The sequence below is a fragment of the Monodelphis domestica genome, chromosome 5 (genome assembly GCF_027887165.1).
Source record: "Monodelphis domestica isolate mMonDom1 chromosome 5, mMonDom1.pri, whole genome shotgun sequence".
Lineage (NCBI taxonomy): Eukaryota > Metazoa > Chordata > Mammalia > Didelphimorphia > Didelphidae > Monodelphis > Monodelphis domestica.
Genome location: NC_077231.1, coordinates 25,602,346 through 25,622,050, shown reverse-complemented (window position 1 = coordinate 25,622,050; position 19,705 = coordinate 25,602,346). Strand labels below are relative to the sequence as shown.

The window sequence follows — 19,705 nt, the reverse complement described above, 5'->3', positions numbered from 1 at the left end:
TAGTCTCTCCCTTCCTCTTCTCCGGCTCTCTTGACCCTTTCTTGCTTTCCTTTGTCTCTGCGGGCCTTCGGTTCCTTTCCCCTTTTATTCTCGTCTCTGACCCTGGGGTCTTTTTCTCTCCCTGGCCTCAGGGCTCCCAGCTCCCCCCCCCCCCCCAACTCCAGCCCCCGGGCGCAGGTTGCCTCTAGGAGCCGGGACTTGGTCCAGAGGAGTCATTAGTTGTGGATTAGCTGGGAAAACTTGGGAGGGAGCGCTCGGACAACTCAATCTGCCTAATTAGCAGTGATTGGGGCTGCTCTAATCCACCCAGTCCTTCCAGCTCCGTATTAAAATTAGCTGGATCCGGCGGAGAGGTCCTGAGGCTCCAGGACCAACACAGCCCGGCTCCCCTCTCTGGCCTTTCCTGGTGCGCTGTTCAGCTTCCGGAAAGTCTGGGCAGAGCAAAGCCTCAGAGCTCCACCTGCTGGTCCAGATGGAAACTGCCCTCCAGGAGGTTCCCTGCATCAGAAAGGGGCGAGGCCCAGGGGCCCAGGGGCCCAAATTCTTGACAAGGACTAGAACAAGGCCACTCCAGCTGTCACCCACTCCTGTTCTTTGGGTGGTGGTGGGGTGTGTGTGTTTCCTGGGGCCTGGAATGGCAATATAGGAATGTGCTGGGGACTGGCCCTGGCACTGAGGGGCAGGGGCTCCCTGGGCATCGGAACCAGGACACTGGCCTCGTCAGCCTTGACCAGTTCTGGCCAAATCTGTGGGCGGGGAGGAGAGGTGGGTGGTAAGGGAGTTAATGGAGAAATGATGGCATCGGGGTCTCCCCCCTTCGGCTCTATACCGCCCCCCTCTAGGGCGCGCCCCAAACCACCTCTGAAGCCCCTCAATCATGCTGATTTCCACCTTTCGCGTCTCTGCCCATCGGTCTGTCTGTCTTTCTCGCTCTCCTCCCGCCCCCATTCCGCCCCCAGGATCCCCGAGTGGCAGCCCTCCCACGAACACCCCCTCTCCTTCCTCCTCTCAGCCCCTGCCTGGGCTGCTTTCCCCGCCGCAGCTGGAGGGAGGAGGTGGTGTCCAGGGAGGAAGACAAATCAGCATCTGCTCGGGAGCTGCTCCCCCCGCCCGCGCCCCCCGCCGTCCCCCTCTCCCTGACCCCCCTCTCCCGCTATTAAGGGAGCTGGGTCCCGAGGCTCCGAGATGTGCATTATTGCATCAGCCAGACAGGAGCGGAGACGGAGAGCGAGAGAGACAAAGACATCCGCACCATCTGTTTATGCAAAGCGCTCTCCCGCTGGGGGACCCAGGCATCCCGGCCCGCGGGCCCGGCCCTCCTCCCCTCCGGCTCGGGGCGCGAGGTCGTGAGCTCGATTCCCCCTTGCCCACGCGGCACGTCTTTGATCCCCCCTAACTCCTTGACTCCCCCTTCCCTGGTGAGGGGCTGCGGCGGGGGCGGGAGAGGGGTTGTTGATGTGATTGGAGCGGACACGGCTGTTTCTTCAATAATGGATGGAGATGATGGAGGCAGCGGAGCCGGGAGCCAGGCCCGGAGAGGAGACGAATAGAGACGGGGAGGAAGAGGGGGCGCCACACACACACACACACACACAACCGTCACTCTGTCACACGGACATAGGCAGCGCGTCTCACACCCAGGCACACGCCCACGCACTGTCACTGAGACCCAAACACGCCCGGAACGCTCAGACACACGCGCTCCCACGCCGCCACGCCGAGCCACACAGACAAAAGCCTTCCTCACCCCCGTCCCCCGTCCCCGCGCGCGCGCGCACACGCACACGCGCACACACTCACACAGCTAGCCAGCCAGCCCCGCCGGCCCACATCGCCAGGAGACCCCGCAGAGGGGGGCAGCCGGCCGGGATCCCGGGGGAGCGCGGCCTCGTTAGCGGTCTAATGAGGTCGTGGTGACATGAGGTGCCTCCGGCTGTTGACTTAACCGCTTCCCGCAGCCCCGGCTTAGCCCCGGGTCCCTGGGGGTCCCGGAGGAGCGGAGCCACACGAGGAGCTTCCCCTTGGTCTCTGGCAGCGGCTTTGGGGCTTCCGCGTGGGCTCTGCCTGGCGTGGGCCTAGGGCTTGCCTCCTGAGCACGCAGGGCCGTAGCTGCTTCCCAAATGTCCCCGCGCCCCTTCCGCACCCCCCACGAGGCAAGATGCAGATGGGGTTTATGCAAATGAGGAGCCTCCAGGGAGCTTGCGGGAAAGGCCCGTGGTCTCCGCCGGGAGGGGGAGGAGCATGGCAAGCCCCGGGCAGCTCTGGCAGGGGCCAGGCTCCCTAACTAACTTTGCCGAGTCTCGCCGCTCCGTTTTCCTTAAGAGAGGGGTCCGGGGTGACGACCCTGGAGCCCAGCGATGTCGCAGCTGGAAGCCAGCTTAGACTTTGTTTCCCGCATCAATTTGATAACAAGGGCTCTGGGGATCCCGGGTAGGCCTGGGATTCGAACTCGGTTTCCTGACTCCTAATTCCAATGCTAGCCTAGGAGGGAGGGTGGGACTCGTCGGGCCCCGCTCGGTCCAGGGCCTTGAGGACCCAATCTGCCCACCCTAGCCCCAGCCTGTTTTCAATTCAGTCCGCTTTCTGGGCTAGACTTCTTGACCTTTGCCGGAGGCGGCATCATTCATCATAAAGTGGGAGGTCTGGGCCTCACTAGAGGCGCTCCTCTCCGTGCCCCTTCGGGGGCCCCAGGCCCTCGGGACGTGGGAGGGGGCGCCGCCCCGCAAGAAGAATTGGGTAGCGGTTCGGAGTCAATGGACCGTTGAAACAGGTACGGTGAATCATGGTCCAGACTGCCCTTCCTCCTTTCCTTCCTAGCTTCTGCAACTGACCTCGAAGACTTTACCCCGCCCCCCCCCCCCGCACGCTCCTCCCCTCCCCCTCCCCTCTGCCTCTCGGGCCCTTTGCTTAATTTCCTATTAACTGCTGATAAATCCAATTAAACCTCCGCTCTAATTAGGGACAGCTGCTGGCTCCAAGAGGGGAGCGCCCCACCCCCGTGTAAGTGTAAGGGGGGGACTGCAGAACAGCAGCCCTCCCGGGTTTCCCGCCCCGCCCCGCCCCCCCCCCCCCCCCCCAGCATCAGAGCAAATGAGCCGGCAAATTGGTTTCGCTTCGGTGTGGAGGGGGCGGGAGTCAGCTCTCCCCCTCTACCGTTCTCCAGGACTCCCTTTGGGTCTGCTCTGACTCCCACAAAGGCTTCACCGCAGAGATAGCAGCAGGCCCAGGAGCTGGTGTGGAGGAGGGGGCCGGGGTTGGGAGAAGCAGTGACCGGCCGCTGTCATTTCCACTTCCCACGCCTTCTCCCAGATGACCGAAATGGAGCATCCTCTGGGCCTCTCCGCAGTGGGAAACTGGCCTGGGGCACTTCGTCGCGGGAGGCCAGCCTTCTCCGAGGTCCCTCTAGCCTCATCCGGACAGTCTAACGGGACGGGAAGGGAAGGGAAGGGGGTAGGGCGGAGCCTTTCTCAAGACGTTTGCCCTTTGGGCTCCCTCCAGTGGGGGCCCGGTTCGGTGCAGAGGCCTCTGGGAGCCAGGCCCCCAGACTCCACTGGCGACACCCTGGTCCTCTCCTCACTTTCATTCATGGCTGGGGAGGAGCTCCCCAAACATGTCCCAGGATCCCCTCCTCCAGCCCAGCTGAGCTTCCTCCTTCCCCGACTTCCTCACCACCAGCAGCAGATGGTGCCGAGGCTCCGGCTGCCAACCTTGCCAAGCAATGCCAACCTCAGGCCTAACAGACTGGACAGAAAAGGCAAGAAGTGGCAGGCAGACCCCCCCCACCTCTTTTTTCCTAGGCCTGAGACCCCTCCCCAGTACTCTGAAGTCTACCTCATTCTCCAGCATCCCTAGCCCCAAATTAAATTCCTGGCCCCCCTCATTCTCTCCTTACCTTTCCAGTCCCTGCCACCTGCCGCTGTGACCCGGCCTGGCGTATTTGCATATTTGCATATGCAAAGAATAACATTTGCATACAGCACTCGGCGGGAGGAGGACCCGCGTGGGCACACAATACACAGACACAATCCAGGAAGGTTTTGGGGTGAGGACCAGGAGAGACCTCCCCCCCTTCCGCCCTTCAACTGCCCCTGGCCAAGCTCTGTTCTTCCCTCTGGGCGCATCAGAGCGGTTGCTATGGAAACAGCACGCACCCCCGCCCCTTCTGCACACACTTTCACATCCACCCGGGGTCTCAGTACAGTACGCCTCGCTCTCCATTCCCCCCCCCCCCACCAGATCTTCTACCTCCCCCCGGGCAGCCTCTCCCGGGTAAGGTGCGGGGCAGCCACCACGTAAGGACCAGAGATGGGCAGCCCTCCCACGGCCGAGCCAAGCTGAAGGCGCCAGGGCACAGCCCCAAAGGCTTTCCATTTACGCTGCCAGGTCAACTTGGGAAAACGGTTTTTAATCGATTCTTGGTTTTACACTCCATGTCAGAAGAGCCTTCTTTCTCCCTCCCAGCCCCCCACCATGGCTGAAAAAGAGGGGCGCCCCTCATCTCCCCGGCTTTCCGTGGGGCTTCTCTTGGGAGCCCAGCCCCACAGGAGGCCCTCCTGCCTCTCCCCCACATCGTGGCCAGGGCAAGCTGGGGGAATGAGCGCCTGCTGGGGAGGGAGTTGAAGGGGGGAACCAGCCCCCGCTAGAAGAGCCCCGCGGCGCTGGAAGGGAGCTGCCCCCGGTGCAGCCTGGGAGCATCTTGGACCGCAGGGACTGTTCGGCTTTCCTTTTTATCGTCCCAGTGCCTGGTACAGAGGCGGGGCACGGGAGGAGATGCAGGGAAACTGCTGAAGCCCCGCCCCCTAGATTTCCTCCAGGAAGTCAGTGGGAAAGAGCCCCACCTTCCGCCCCGTGTAGACTTTCACGTAGCCGCCAGCTTCGTCCCCTTTCTGCACCACAATCTGGAGAAGACAGAACGGGATTAGGGAGACCGGGATAGGGGGAGGGGGTGCGGGGAGGGGGCCCAAACTGGAATTCGGGCGCCAGGGCTGGAGGGAGGGTCACCTGGTCCTTCTTGAGCGTTATCTGCCCAATCTCTCGGTTTCCCACAAAGGATCTGGTCACTCGGTGTACCCGCTCACCAGCCTTGACTCGGATGATGAAGTTTTGGGGGAAAAATCCCACTTTCTCCCCAATCTTGCCCTGAGGGAAAGAAGAAGCAGAACTGGGAGGGGGTGGAGGTGGGGCCCAAAGCTGGAGAGGGGGAGAGATGGGAGTATCCCCAGGTCCACCCCCCGCCCCCCTCTCACCCGCCACCACTCCTCATTGGAGTCATCGATGACTGTGATCTTCTCTCCAGGTCTAGAATAGACCAGAAAAGCCTGTAAGCCAAGGGGCTCTGCTGCTTCCAATGGCACCCTCATGACACCCTATTCCAACCTCCATCCCAGGCTGATGAGGGCACCCCCCACCCCCTGCACAGAAATGTGCAGTTTTCTCTCTCCCCTCCTTTGCCCTCACGGGAAGTCCAGATCATCCTTTTCCAAAGCCTTGAACCGATAGAGGGCCACAAAGTAGTGAGACTGCTGGAAGCCGGGCTGCTTGTTCTATGGAGGAGAGGACAAAAGGCTGTAAAGTATTTTCATCCCTCAGCTCCAAACCAGGGCTCGACCCCGCAGCAGCAGCCTCCAGAGTCTGGGGGTTGTGGGTGCCAGGGAGAAAGGGCAGGACTGAAGTGGCGAGATGAGGGCAAAAGGGGGGCCAAGTTGGGACAAGAGCAGACCCGGCTAAGGAGGGACAGAGAAAGATCCTTACTTTATCTTCGGCTGTCTTTCTGTCAGTCTTCTTGTCTCCCCCGGGATTTCCTGAAGCCGGACACAGACATCTTGAATACAGGAGAGCCTGGCCCTTTCAATCTGGTGCCAACCCCAATATTTCTTCCCATTCTGCCCCCACAGCCCGGTCCCCAGTGTTGGACCCCCCTCCCTCAGTGCCGTCCTTACAGAAGGGGCAGGGGCTTACTCACTGGCCTGGGGTTTTCCTTCCTCCGGTTTGGGGGCTTCTGGCTCCTCCTCCATCATGGCCGCTAGGGGCTAAAGGAAGAGAGCCCCAGAGTGAAGGAGTGAGTGAGGGGGGGCACGACCCTTACCTTTGTCCAGGACCTTGAATGATATTCCCAGTCTGTGGGGTTCCCCATAGTGAGGCCATGTTGGGAGCGCAGCCCATTCTGACAGGGCTGGAAATTTTCCTCGAATCTCCCTCTGCCTGTTGCCTCTCGGACCAGAATGGTCTCCCAGGCCATCTCCTGGGTCATCTTCCCAGGGGGCTCTGGCACCCGTCATTAAGCGTGTAATGAACTGGCAGTGCTATGGCTGCAGGTGCTGCTCCCCAAACTGTCTTCATTCTTTACCCTGGGAGCTCCCCTCCCACCTCCTCGGCCCTCGAGAAAGGGTGACTGCCCTCCGCCTGTTGTCTCCCAGACCAGAATGTAGGTGCCTTGGGGGCAGGGACTGTCCCAATTTTGTATCTGTATCCTGGGACATGGCTGGCACGCAGTAAACACTGGAACGCTTTTCATTCATTCAGGATTCTAGTTCTGTCCATCCTCCCCACGACAGTCAATAATCAACTACGGCAGTTCCATTTTCTAGGCCTTGGCCTTTCTAAGCAATTGCTCCTCATGTGACATCGCTTCAAGACCCCTTAGTCAGAATAACTGGCATTTACGCAGCACTCTGAGTTTTGTGAAGGGTTTTATGTTAACTCATTTATCCTAAAAACAACCCTCTGAGGTAGGGGCTAGGATTAACCCCCATTTTCAGATGAGGAACCGGAGCCTGGGAGGGGGTTTGCCCAGTCACCCAGCTATTCACCGGCAGAGGCAGGATTTGAATCAGGCCTCCCTAACCCCTGGGACAAAACAGGAACTTGGTTCATCTTAAGGGCTCTCCTTTTACCTGGAACCTTCCCATGAGGCAAAAGAGGAAAGGATGGGGAAAAGGGAATGGAAGAGAGACCTAACCGGAGATATGCATTCCTCTCCCGTCTCATCTGTCTCTGCCTAAAGGATGCTCCTAAATGATCACTCGACGGGTGGGCCCAGACTGAAGACGGAGCGCTGGGGCACTTGACAAAAGCAATGCCCTGCTGAACCGAAGACAACATGCCTGATCTCTTAGTCTAGTGGCCTTAGCAGAGAATGCACTTTCCTGGGGAAAGCCTGCTAGTCTTGGAGTTGGAAGGATCCGAGTTCACATGTGACCTTAGATACCTAGCTGTGTGGCCTGCCTCTGTGCCATCTACTAGACTAGGGTGATGATAACACTATCAAAACAACACGGGGGGGGGGGGGGGGGGCTCACATTCTTCTTGTCAGCTTGCCCCTTCTTCCGTTCTTTGTTGGCCATAATCACTCCAGTTCGAAGTGTCTCAAAAACAGGGTCATTTCGGTTGGCTAAGAGCAAAGGGGGCCAAAAACAATTAAAAAAGGGAAGCATTACTGACGTCAAGGAAGGGCTTATGGGAAAAGTACAAGATGGCAGGACCGAGTGGCTGGGGGGGGGGGTGAGAACAGGGTCTGAGAATGGAGGGGGGATGGAGGGGTGGAGCTCAGACCCTCTACCTTCTACTTAGCCCAGGGGTACTTGAGCCTAGATGCATAGGGCTGATGGCCAAGATGGGTGGGAGTTCTGGAGGAGAACCAAACCAGGGGTCTAGACCTTGGGCACCAACAGGCTTCTAAGTCCTAAGTTTCTGTTGCCCAAGTCAGGAGCAGGGCAGAGGCGGGGACCAAGAGGCTTCCAGACTGCAGAGCCATCAATGTCCTGGCAGATCGGCCTCAATCCCAACTCCTAGAGCCCAGCTAGGGCAGAGGAGCGAAGGAAACTCACAGAGTGGGTCCTTGACACAGGCATACTGCTGGTCGCTGTAGAGGGGAGAACTGTAAGCTCGGTGGAACCCAGGGGGCTGTGGGGGAGACGGGGAGGCGAGTGAGACAGGGCTCCTGTCTGCTCCCAGGAGCCTTCCTCCTTTCCTTATTCAGGGAGGTCTCTCCCAAGACTGGGCCCCTGGCACAGCGGCCTTCCAGGGGTTAGGGTCCTCCACACTTCCCTCCACCCCTGTGGGGCCACCAGACCCAACTCACAATCTTGCCGAAGCATCTCTGCATCTCCACAAAGGACTGGCAGTGTTCATGGATGTTGGTTTTGCAGTTCTTACATCGTAGCCCAAATTTGTTGTTGACTTGGTAGAGGGAAGAACATGGGGTGAGAGCCTGCCCCCTGCGGCTAGAATCGTCCCCTCACCCGGTGACTCCCCTTTTTCTTAGACCTCCTCAAGACACCCAGGTTTCTCCAACTCCACCTATCTGCAGTCCCCTCCCTCGGCTAAACCCTAGCCCCTCTGGGCCACAGTCCCGTGACACCCTCTACACATGCCATCTTCCTCCATTTCCCAGACTCACGAACAATCATTCTGGCACAGACATCACAGAATTTGGGCTTTTTGAAGAAATGATCTTTGAACTTGTGGGGCTTGTCATTGACAGGCTTAGGGGGTTCCGGGGGGGGCTCCTCCTCCTCCTCCTCTTCCTCCTCTTCCTCCTCATAGATGTAGTAGATGGGTCCCCCTTGAGCCCCCACTGCCTCCCCATTGGCCTGGGGCTCAGGGGGGAGCTCCATCTCCTTGCTTTCTACAGTCTCCTTCCTGAATAATTGCTTCAGCTTCTGTAGCTAGGGAGGAGCAGAGGGAAAGTTCACACAACAGTTCTACTTTCATCAAGCTAAAGCCACCTGGGAAGCGATCTGGGTTGGGGGACAGGATGTTGCCTAGAGGGGCGAGGGAGTGGGGGGCTGTACCGTAAATGGATTACATATAAACGAGATAAACCCCACAGCTGCTGGTTCTTTTCCCAGAAGGCTCTAGCACGCCCTCTCAGATATCAAAGCCCTGCATCACAGGCTCAAACTCACCCCACTCTTTGGTGTCCCTACTGGGAAGGATTTGGGGGAATCCAGCACCTCTTTTTCGGTCATCCTGTTAAGAGTGGGGGTCCTACTGTAGATTCTCCATTCTTCCTTGCCTTCCCCCCTCCCCTTCTTACTCCCGGAGACTCACCTTGTAGGGTGGAACGAATAGAGCTTTGGGAGGAAGAGAAAATTGCCGGGCTCTTAAGCTGAGAGCCTTTACATAAAGAGGGCCTCCATTCCCCTTTTCCAGAATGAGGGACTAAACAAAGGCGACTCCCCAAAAGGACCCAGCCTGGAAGATGACAGAGGCCAGCCTACAGAAGACCACCTATGCAAAGGCTGTCTCCATGCCTGGTGGAAGCTCCATCGAGGCAGACTTCTCACTTTAGTCTGGAGACCTAACACTTTGGGGCAGAGGGGCCAAGAGGCCTGGCCTCCAGCTCCTCTCTACACCACCTCCATGTCAGGTCCTGCCTCGGCCTGCCCTGGGTCTTGGCTATTTTTAAGTTTTCAATGTAATATGACCTCCCTTCTCTACTTCCCTGTCCCCTGGACGTGAATCCCCCAACCTCTTCCTGATCCCGGCCCTTTCTTCGGGGAAAGAAGTGCCTGGCATCCGTACCCCCAAAGTCCTTAACCGCCCGTGAGGCAAACGGGAGAGGCGACTGGCTAAGGGCTGTGGGAGCCCACGCACGCCACACTGGTAACCAGCAGGAAAAGGCAACTTACGTTTGGCATTCCCTAGGCCAGGCCAGTCAGTGGAGGAAGGAGGATGCCAGATTAGGAGGTCTGGTGGACGGGAAGGGAAGAGGAAGGCTCTGTCCTCCTGCCCAGGGGGCTTACACCCCCAAATACCCTCGGTGCTCCCGTCTCCCCAGCGGGTGTGCAGACCTCGCCTCTCCCAGCAGCGTCACAGCTTAAGTGACAGGCTAGAGGAGAGTGGACAGCTGAGCCACACAGCTGACACAGAGAAATTGGAAACTAAAAGGCCCAGGGCAGGGCTGGACCCTGCCCTCCCTCCCCCAAATCTCTGCAGCCCAGCTGCCTGCCCTCACCCCTTCCCCCAGGTTCAGCGTAGCGCTCTAGTTAGGCCTAACCCCATGCTTAGAGAAGGCCAATTCTGCCCGAACTCTGGGCCTTCTGGGGCTGACTGGCGTCCCCTGCCCTGTGGCCGCTTTGAGAGGGAGACGCTTCCGGGCCCACCCTTGGAAGCCCCGGGCTCCTGCCGCCATGAGCTGCCCACCATCTACTTTCTTCACGTCGCCGCCCCCAGGGCTTCGAGGGCCCCTACATCCTGAGTACTGAGGGTGGAATTTCGTACCTTGGGATGGAACTGTAGGTGAGGAACTGGGAGGGGGGAGTGCTGCAGGGTTACAGCTCTCTTTTTTAAAGAACCCTTATCTTTGGTCTTATTAAAATCCATACTAGCTCTTCTAGCGGCAAGGGCTAGGCAACTGTGGTTAAGGGACTCGTCCAGCCGCCCCGCTAGGAAGGATCTGAGGCCACATTTGAACCCAGGACCTCTGACTCCAGGCCTGGCTCTCTCTCCACCGAGCCACCTGGCTGTGCCTGCAGGGTTACTTTACTTCTCAACCAGACAGAGCTGCTTCCTCCTCCCTGGTGAGGGGAAGGGGACAGCCATGGAATGGGGCCCCCTTGAGTCATCTCTGGATATTCCCCCCCCCGGCCTCCCAGCCCTTCTACGCTGTGAGGGTGACCGAGTGTGACTGGCCCTGAAGGGGGCCGAGACCCATGTGTGGAAAGGACGCTACGGCAGAGTGCCAAGAGCGACCACCCCAGGACCAGGCCGAGGGAGGCTGTCTGTCCGTTTACCACAAAGCGCGAGAGAGAGATGGAAAACAGCATCCCGACCGGTTTATCCTGGGGCCTCCCGCACGCCTCTCGCCGATTCTCAGCACCCCGATCGCCCCCACCTCCCACGCTTGGACGCCCCGAGGGTGGGCTCAACACGGCCACTTTGTACCTGAAGCGAGTTCCACGGGACCAGAGAATAAGAGATTTCCAAAGCGGGAAGAGACCTGAACGGTCATCTATTTTACAGACGAGAATACGGATTCCCCGAGCCACGGAGATGTGCCCAAGGACACCCAGGAAGGAAGGAGCAGAGCGCGAGTCCAGCCCAGGGCTCTGGCTGCTGCAGCCGCCTGCCTTCTTCTACCTGTCCGGGTGGGGACGTGGCTGGATGCAAAGCTACTCGCAAGTCATCAAGGGTTCCAGTTTACCTCTCCCATTCGGACACCTCGAAGCTGGATCGGCCTGGAGGCTCAGCCAACACCCCAGCAGAGAAGCCTAGCGCCAGGACAGCTCCCCAGCCTGTTTGTGTCCTGTCCTGTGGGGGCCCCAGTGCAAGGTGGAGCTACGTCTAGGCACCTGGGTTCTCAGACATCTCAACACCGAGGCACAAGGGCCCCAGGGGGCACCTGGGGAGCCGGCACAGGGCTTTTCCACACCTCTTCTGCACGTAGGGAAAGGGGTTGCTGGAGACTATTCTGGCTGATGGAGGGAGTCCAAATCCCCCAGGCTCTGCAAATGCAGCTTCCATTTCAGGGGACACTTACTGCCCTATTACCTGCCAGCCCTGAATGAAAAAAGGCTTCAGGGGAAAAGTGGAAGCCAGGGTTGGGCCAGAAACTCAGTGGTGCTCGTGTCCTCACTCCATACCTGCCCCATCAGGACCCTGACGCAGAAGGTTCAGCCACCTACAGGAACGGGTGGAGGATGGAGGGGAGACTCAAGATGGCAGCAGGATCACATCCATCTGGAAGGCAGCCCCACTCTTCTCTATCCCAAATCCTTCCCTGCAGACCCCACCCAAGGGGCAGGAACAGAGAAACCAGGCCCGACGTCCAGTGACAGACGATTTTTTTTATATTTAAAAACAAAACAAAAATAAAATAAAACCCCCCAAACATCCCCCCAAAACAAACAAAAACCCAGATTAAATAAAATTTACAGTGAACATACCCAGCAAACATCTGTATGTGCAATTAAATACTGTGTCTGTTACTGCGGCACGAACCTCAAACAAACAATATACAAGTGTTCTGGGGGGCCGGGGTGGAGAGAGGAGGGGTAGGCACAGGTTTGAACTTATGGGATAGGGGAGACAAGATGGGAGGAAGTGAAAGGAGGGGGAAAATCAATTTATTTTTTTCTTCTTAATTCTGTCCATATAAATATATTCATAAAGACCAAAAAGAGGAGAGGCGAAGGGGTGGCCGGAAAAGGGGAGGAGTGGGGGAGTGTAGGACCCCTCCATGCCACCCCCCCAAAATGAAAGAAATGCACTGGGAGGCCAGGATGGGGGAAAGGGATATTCAAAAAAGAAGGGAGAGGCCTGGAGGCCGAGAGGAGAGGAGCCAGCCAGAGAAAGAGCGGAAAAGGTGGCAGAGAAAAGCCCGGACCGCGTCCGGTGCTTGCGTGTCTGCCCGTCTCGCTGTCTCGGTGGCCTCGGCCTCCCTAGCTCTGTCGCCGTGTGTTTCCACGTGTCGGGATCAGCGTCTCCGTCTGTGCTTTTCCTGCATCCCTCGCCCACACCCCCGTCCCCAACCCATGGTGCTGGCCTCTTGCCCTCCTCTGCCTACTGGGAGCTGGCCCGCTCCAGGATCCTTAGGTCATAGTTCTTTTTGGCCACTCGAAGTTTGAAGCGACTCACGGAGTTGTTGAGGCGGAGGGAGGCATTCTGGGCCGCCAGAGGGCTGGGGAACACAGCTACGATGGTGTATAAGGCAGCGAGGTCTGTGTGCCGGCCATTCTCGGCAGTCCCGTTGTTGTCCCCCCCGCCCCCCCCACTGCCCCCGCCCCCACCGCCTGGCAGCCCCTGAGCGTCCTTGAGCCACTGGATCTTGGCGCCGGACATGGCGAGCTGCGTGAAGAGTTTGTCGGCCTCTGTGCGGGTGATGCCCTCAGGGAGATCTGTCACCTCCAACACCCGCCCCAGGACTGGAAGGGGGAGAGAGGACGTGGCTGAGAGGGGTGGAGGGGGCAGGAGGAGGCGGGGACTGGACAGTGTCCTGGCAGAGAAGGATCCAACTGACCAAGTCCACATACACTGCTCCTAGAAGCCCCACCTCCCCCTGCCCTTCCTCTTGGCCCTCCCACCTTCCTCGCTCGGACTAGGGCATCGGAAGAATAAGATGAAGTCAGTCAAACCAGCAGGCCCCTTCTCTCCCCCCGCTTAACAAGGTACGGACTGGCATGGGCGCCCCGGGCTTTAGCTGGGGGACCCTGGTTCAAGGAAACGTAAGGAGTTTCTTTTTTATTCCTTTCTGACAATCTGGGGCTCTCTGGGGCACAGGCAGGCAGTCTACACCTCCACGTACACTGGCTGCTCTTAGGAGGAAGGCCACAGATAGGCAGAAGCCTCCTGGCCCTGCCCAGGGAAGGGCTTTCTTTGGGCCCCTTCATGAATCGGCCACAGCGGCCCTCAACGCCGAGAGCTCAGGCGTCCCGGGAAGGAAGGGGAGGACACCGTCCGGCCCTCTCCTCCTCGGCCTGTCCCGCCACCTTTCCTGGCGACTAGGTAAAGAGGGGCACCGAGACCCTCGTCTGTCCCGTCTCCTCCCTCCTCCCGGGAGCGCGGGGCCTGTGAGGGTGGGGGGCCGGCCACACGGACACTCACCGACATCCGCGGTCCCCAGGTCGGTGGAGGCAGACTTGAGGGCCTGCCTCTTCCCCCGGTTTCCGTGCTTCATTCCAGTCTGTCCCTTCGATAGTAAAAAGCCCATCAGTATTTCAGGCAAACAGCTGCTCCCCCACCAGTGTTTACAGGGCCGCGGGATCGGCACCTGATCCTGAGACCACCCAGCGGACCCCTCCAGCCCCCCCAAACCACGCGAGCTCGGAAGATCCCATTCCTCACGGCTGCCTCGGAGCCCGGGGAGACGGGGGAGGCGGGGGCCGGGCGTGCAAGGGAGGGGAGAAGTGAACCCACCTGGTGTGCTGAGTAAGTGGACTGGCCATGGAGCAGGGGCGGACAGATGGACAGATTGTACTGTAATGGCTGGCCCAGGAGGGAGTAGCGCCCATCACCTGCAGGCAGGAAGAGCCCGTTTTCTGGAGGCTTAAGGGAGGGGGGCTACATCTGCCGTGACTTCCTTGGGAGTTGGCCCCACTCCCCATACACTCCCTGCTCCCGGTTACTGACCACTTGGGCACTAACTCGGACGGCTGGCTCTGCCCTGGAAGAATTTTTACTGGGGTGCGGGCAGGGACAGGGGGCACGCCCAATTTCCCTTGTGTCCCTGCCCGCAGCTCTGGGGGTACATTCTTCTAGTCCAAGTGGGTCGGAACCATAGCCTGAGAAACGAGCGGGGAACGCTTCTGTTCCTTGGTCAATTCAGCTTCCTTATCCCATCTTCGGGCCAAGGCTTGCACAAGACACTGTGAAGGGGCACCAAGGAGCTCCAGGATGGGGACAAAGGCCCTGGGCCTCGGCAGGGACACTAGGATCCCAGGATGGGAGGGTGGAGGCATCCAAGAGACAGACGCCCAGGTGCCGAGAACGAGGGGCTGCCCAGAGTCCCCGAGGCCTAAGGACGCAGGGCACGCAGATTCAGAGGCCCTGCCTCGGAAGCCAAACCTCAGCTTGGGTGAGGAGGATGGCTGAACCCCACGGCCCTGTTCCTTACCCTGAGCTGGGCCAACAGGTCGGGGGAACTGTGTGAGGACGGGAAGAGGGCCGAGTCCTGTGCAGACGCTGCTGAGGCTGGTGACGGGAGACGGTGTCGGGGACTGAGTGGGCGATGTGAGAGGGCTAGTCATCTGGGTGTTGGCCTGTGGGGGAAAGAAGAGCACGTCCGTCGCGCTCGGGCCCCAGGCGGCCCAGGACACGGCCAGTGTGGGGCAGGCCCCCCACCCAACATCCCGCTTAGTGTTCTTCCCTGGTCTCATGAACGGGCACAGGCTCAAACGCTGCAAAGTCGCCTGGCCCCGCCGCCTTCCTGGGAGGCCAGAGTGGCAGAGCTGGGATGTGAGTCCAAAGCCAGGCTTCTCTCCCTGGGCCGGGCTTTTGAGGCACAGGTCCCTCCCGCCGGGAGCCCGGGCTGGCACCTCACCTGGGGGCTGCTCTCAGGGTTATACAGGTCTCCGGGCTTCTGCCCCCGCTGGTCCATGCTGTAGTATTTACAGTGACTCCACTGGACCATCGACGGGGTCTGCGGGGCCTGGGAACCATTGGGAACACTGGGGACGTTCAGCTGCATGACCACCACGCCTGGTCCAGATGGCGACACTCCTGAGGCAGGGAAGGCAAGTGGCTACCCAGGAGAAGCTCCCTGCTGGCCCTTCTAGCCGCTGCCCGCCCCAGGGCCACTCACGGAGCCGGAGGGGACCAAGGAGGAAAAGGCTCTACCGGCCATAACGGCAGGGTGACGTGGGTGCTCGGCCCGCCACAGGCAGCCCAAGGCTGGGAGGGCCTTCGGGCGCCCTGGACTGGCCCAAGGATGCCGCCAGAAATACGCCCCCATGCATGCGAACCCTTCAGACGCTGCTCTAGTCACCTACGGTTTCTAACCACCAGGAAGCTCCCTCCTGTATGCCCTACAGAGCAGGGCATCTTTAGCTACGGGGGAGAAAATCCAGCGTCAGTTTTTAAGCAGCTCGGGGCCTTGGCCTTTTAAGGGAAGCAGGGTGGGAGTGGGGGTAATTCTCAGCAGAGGCTTTAAAGAGGGGAGGGGCACCTGGCAGACAGGCCTAGGGACCCCCAGGACCCCCCCACTTGAGGTCATCCTGGGTGAAGGCCAGAGCTTCCTCTGGCATGATGGACGGGCCACGAGGGGGGGGGGGTTGGGGGAGGCTAAGAAGTGAGTAGAGAGGAGTTATAAGGCTGCCATTATCATGGCTCAGTGCTCTGGGGCCTGCTGCTGCTATTGCCATCACATCTTTCTCCATGACGGAAACTGCTGAAGCCTCTGCCCCAGGCACCAGTCATGCTGAGAAGGGAATGGGAGAGCTTCTTGGGTAGCTTTAACCAAAGCAAGGAAAAGGAATTGAGCAGAAAGGCTCCCTCCCCTCCTGGGCCCACCTAAAGAAAAAGCCAAAGAATTCAGGGACTGACGGATTTGTGTCTCCCTCAGACTCCCCCCAGGGGAGGGAGCCGACGTTGGGAGGAACCAAAACCGCCTCGTGTGCTACAAGGAACCCCCCTTGCCCCAGGAGCTCTGGGGATTTCACATTCCATTTGAAACTCTCCTTTCACCACTCTCCACCTGCTGACAAAGTGACAAGTGACCTTAGTCCAAAGGCCTACTGCGACCCAAGGAGCCAGGGCAAAGACTCTGACCTAGGGCCTTTCGGGGAGGAAGGCTCATAATCTGTGCTGAATGCCTTAGGCCAAGAGAGGGAGTCAGAGACAGGGACAGAGAGAGAGAGAGAAAAAGACAGAGACAGAGATGGAGAGAGAGAGAGACAAAGAGAGGAGGAAGAGAGGGACAGAGAGACAAAGAGAGAGAAAAAAGGGGGGATGGGGGAAAGGAGAGAGAGAGTCAGAGAGAAAGGGGAGAGAGGGGGAGAGAGACATACACAGAGGGAAAGGGAGAGACAGAAAGAGAGTCAGACACAGAGAGAAGAGAGGGAGAGAGGAGAGAAAGGGAAAGACAGAGAGGAAGGAGAGGGAGGGAGAGATAGAGAGGGAGGCAGAGACAGAGAGAAAAGAAAGGGAGAGACAGAGAGGACAGAGAGATGGAAGAGAGAGAGGAGAGGGAGAGACAGAGAGACAGACAGAGAGACAGAGTGTGTGAGTGTGTCTGTATGAAGGTGGGAGAAAAATAGGGCGAGGTAAGCTCTTCCCACCACCAACCTGAAGGCAGGAGATTGTTATGAAGGAAAAGGACTGACTCATATCACACGCAGAAAAACAAAGTCAAGCTTTTCAGTGGCTGCCTCTGTCCTGTGCTCACCCCCACCCAGAGCCCTCCCTCGCTAGCCCCAAGCATTGTTCCTTCACTCAGCCGAGGACACAGAGGCCAGCTCTGCTGATGAGCTGATTTTTATGCTTCCCCTCCTCGAGCCAAAAGCAGGTGGCATCCGTTAGCGGCTGAACTGTCGCTACTTCTTAATGGACATGGCAATAAAAAAAATAAAACCCCTACCGCCAAGCTACAGGATCTAATCGAGTTGGAAGAAGGGGTCCAAGGGAAGCTCAATGTTTGTGTGTGTGAGGGGGGAGGATAGGGAAATCAATTTCAGATTGAAAGCCCTGATAGGAGAGAGGACATGTGAATGGCTTTTTAAGTGGCATCATTAAACGCGGGCAGGAAGGTCGATGGGGCAGAGCAGGCTGCATAAATACAAACAGACGACGTTTATGTTTGGTGAAATTGGTTCCAAAAAGAAATCACTAAGATGGCAAAGCCCCGAGATGAAAAGGTTTCTTTCCAGGCCCCAGACATTAAGCCCATAGTAGTAATGCCACACAACCCACTTAAACCCAGAGGCTATCCTCCTAGCCATACCGGTCTGGCCGCCCCCATCTGCTTATTTTTGGTGTGTCTATGTTGAGGACAACAGCAGTGATCTACCCCCCAGCTTTGGTACCAAAGTAAGAACCTAGGAGAGTGCTTTCCTGTATTTGTGTCTTCCTCATGGACACATTGCTCTTGTCATACTACTGATGTGTCTGTGTCTACCCTTCCACAATTACAGGGCAACAACAGGAAGAGAGACATTCCTCCAACAGCACAGCAAGCATCCTTTCAGAATGGGAGAACAGAGAGGGACGGGGAGGGGGGAGGAGAGGAAGATCCTAAGACCCAAGGAGTGAAATTACCTGAGATTTCTGAACAACCCAAGCTGGATATATTCAAGTGAGTCAATCCTAGTTCCTGACTTTACTGTTACACTTGAGAAAAAGGAGGTGAGAGGCAGAGGGGAACTCTGGGGCCCACAATTCCTTCTACCTGCTTGAAGAGTTCCATGCTTAAAAGGAATTGTTTGAAAAATAAATGGAGAGAGCTATCAGAGATGTTCTACTGAGTACCCGCAGCACTGACTCATGGAGGTGTGGGAGGAGAGCAGAACTATCTGGTAAATAGTCCAAGTGGCCAGAAGTCAAGAATCAGGGCAAGGGAAGGAATTTCCAAGAGAACTAATGGGGCACTGCCATTACTTCCCTGAAAGGGTTGCCTGTTTTTGCCAGGCTGACTTGAGAAGGAGCTTGGTTTGAATCTTCTTGCCAATTCCTAGGTGTCTTCTGATGCCACCCACTAGTCTAGTCCAGTTCTGGTAATATATACTGCAGCAAGCACTCAGAAACACTTGCTGGATGACTGAGTTTGTTCCTAATCACACACACCCATCTGCAGACACACAAAAGGACCCCCATTCAGGGAGGCAGGCCAGCTTGGGTGTTCACATACCTACAAATGTTAGCAAAGAGGAGAGGAAATGCCCTGAGGTTCCAGGCACCACCACAGGCTACACTGGCTCCCAGAGTAGGTTCTTCCAATTTCCATAACCCCACTGGGAAATTTGAGGCCAAGTGCCCCTGGCTAACACTCAGGAGAAACAGCTAGTGAGAGCAGGAATGGAAAAAGGGGAAACACTGGGGGAGTGGAGATCTCCTTGGTGTTCATTTGGGCAGTGCATTACCATGGGAGGGTTCCCAGAGAGGCAGGGCCCATGGGGAAATGGGCAGACTGTGGAGATGCCCCCCTCTCACCAGAAGAGGGCACTCTCTGAACATCCCTAAAATGGAATGGCATGGGAAGCAGGTGGGCAAGGCTGGATGGGAACAAAACGAGGTGACATTCAACATGGAGAGGCCATAGTGGCGGACATGTAGAGAATGCTTTACAAAGATCTCATTTTATTCTCAGAAGCAGCTATTGTTATCCTCCCACTTTACAGATGCTAAGTAAGGTGAGATCTGAACTCAAGTCCAGCATCACAAAGCTGCCTCTCATTACCATCTCTGCTCATCGTGGCATGAACTTCCTTCACTTATGTTCTCTATCTCCCATAGTGAGACTTGGTGTGTTTGGGGGAAGGAGTTCCAAGAGAGAAGGGGAAACCGTGACAGCAGCTGCCTGGAAATGGACTTCTTTGTGAACAATTTTCAAAGCCTCCTCTTTCTCCTTTTAAAAAAATCCTTACTTTCTCCCATAGTAAGAACACAGAAGGGCAAGGGTTAGGAAAACAGGGTGAAGTGACTTTCCTAAGGTCACCCAGCTAGGAAGTGTCTGAGGCCAGATCTGAACCCAGGACCTCCTGTCTCCAGGCCTGGCTCTATCCACTGAGACACCTGGCTGCCCTAAGTCTTCTTTCCATTCCAAGGGGAGGAGACTTGGCAGGCAGTAAATGAAGTCTGTGCCTGCCTGTCATACCAAAGCTCGAGTGGAGGGGAACAGCAGTATGTTCACACTCACAGTTCCCTTTAGAGTGGATGCTTTCTTCACTGTAAGCATGGTGGAGAAGTTGTACGCTCAGCTTTCAAAAGAAGAAATGAAGGCTCAGAAGGTTAAATATGAAAACGAGTCCAAGTGGAAGCTCTCCTGGTCTGGCCTCCCATCTTCAACCTTCACCTGAGCTCCATGAATGAGACGCGGCCTCAGGAGGCCAAGTGCCTCTAACACGGGTGGCCTAAGGCCCTCCAAGCCCCCTTCTCTTACCTGAGTACTGTTGTGGCATCTGTGGCGGGCTGCAGGGGGAAGGAGACTGAGGCATCTGGTACTGCTCCGAGCCAGGGGGCTGCAGAAACCCCACCGAAGGGCTGCAGAGGCAGAAGGGAGAGAAATGATACGGGAGAGGGAAGACGGCTCCTGGCAAACAGCTGCTATTCCCTG

At 57.7% G+C, this 19,705-nt stretch overlaps 2 protein-coding genes and 1 long non-coding RNA gene across 22 annotated transcripts in view; 1 reads left to right on the top strand and 2 right to left on the bottom strand.

Moving 5' to 3' along the window:
* Nucleotides 1–1,287: 1,287 nt before the first annotated feature.
* LOC130454327 (uncharacterized) lies at nt 1,288–6,517 on the top strand. Its single transcript, XR_008911978.1, has 2 exons — nt 1,288–2,770; nt 3,164–6,517. It is a non-coding gene; the product is annotated as an uncharacterized LOC130454327 (long non-coding RNA).
* STAC3 (SH3 and cysteine rich domain 3) lies at nt 4,385–11,614 on the bottom strand. Of its 5 annotated transcripts, none has more exons than XM_056797808.1 (13): nt 9,633–11,614; nt 9,052–9,195; nt 8,907–8,970; nt 8,399–8,666; nt 8,081–8,178; nt 7,827–7,902; nt 7,299–7,390; nt 5,963–6,029; nt 5,752–5,801; nt 5,458–5,543; nt 5,247–5,298; nt 5,002–5,139; nt 4,385–4,898 (listed from the first exon to the last, which is right to left on the bottom strand). In XM_056797808.1, exons 3-13 carry the CDS (start codon nt 8,967–8,969, stop codon nt 4,800–4,802), a joined length of 1,089 nt encoding a protein of 362 aa, XP_056653786.1. In that variant the 5' UTR covers nt 8,970; nt 9,052–9,195; nt 9,633–11,614; the 3' UTR covers nt 4,385–4,799. The 5 variants fall into 5 exon arrangements, with proteins under 5 accessions (XP_056653786.1, XP_056653785.1, XP_056653787.1 ...); XM_056797807.1 differs by having other exon boundaries at nt 9,052–9,074; XM_056797809.1 differs by lacking the exon at nt 9,052–9,195.
* A 155-nt stretch (nt 11,615–11,769) lies between these two features.
* R3HDM2 (R3H domain containing 2) overlaps nt 11,770–19,705 on the bottom strand; it is a 178,140-nt gene continuing 170,204 nt past the window's right edge. For all 16 annotated transcript variants that reach the window (XM_056797792.1, XM_056797801.1, XM_056797789.1 and 13 more), the window contains 6 exons: nt 19,532–19,632; nt 14,981–15,159; nt 14,555–14,699; nt 13,858–13,955; nt 13,546–13,630; nt 11,770–12,866 (listed from right to left, as the gene is read on the bottom strand). In XM_056797792.1, coding sequence (XP_056653770.1) covers nt 12,505–12,866; nt 13,546–13,630; nt 13,858–13,955; nt 14,555–14,699; nt 14,981–15,159; nt 19,532–19,632 — 970 coding nt within the window. In that variant the 3' untranslated portion in view covers nt 11,770–12,504. The remainder of the gene's footprint in view (nt 12,867–13,545; nt 13,631–13,857; nt 13,956–14,554; nt 14,700–14,980; nt 15,160–19,531; nt 19,633–19,705) is intronic.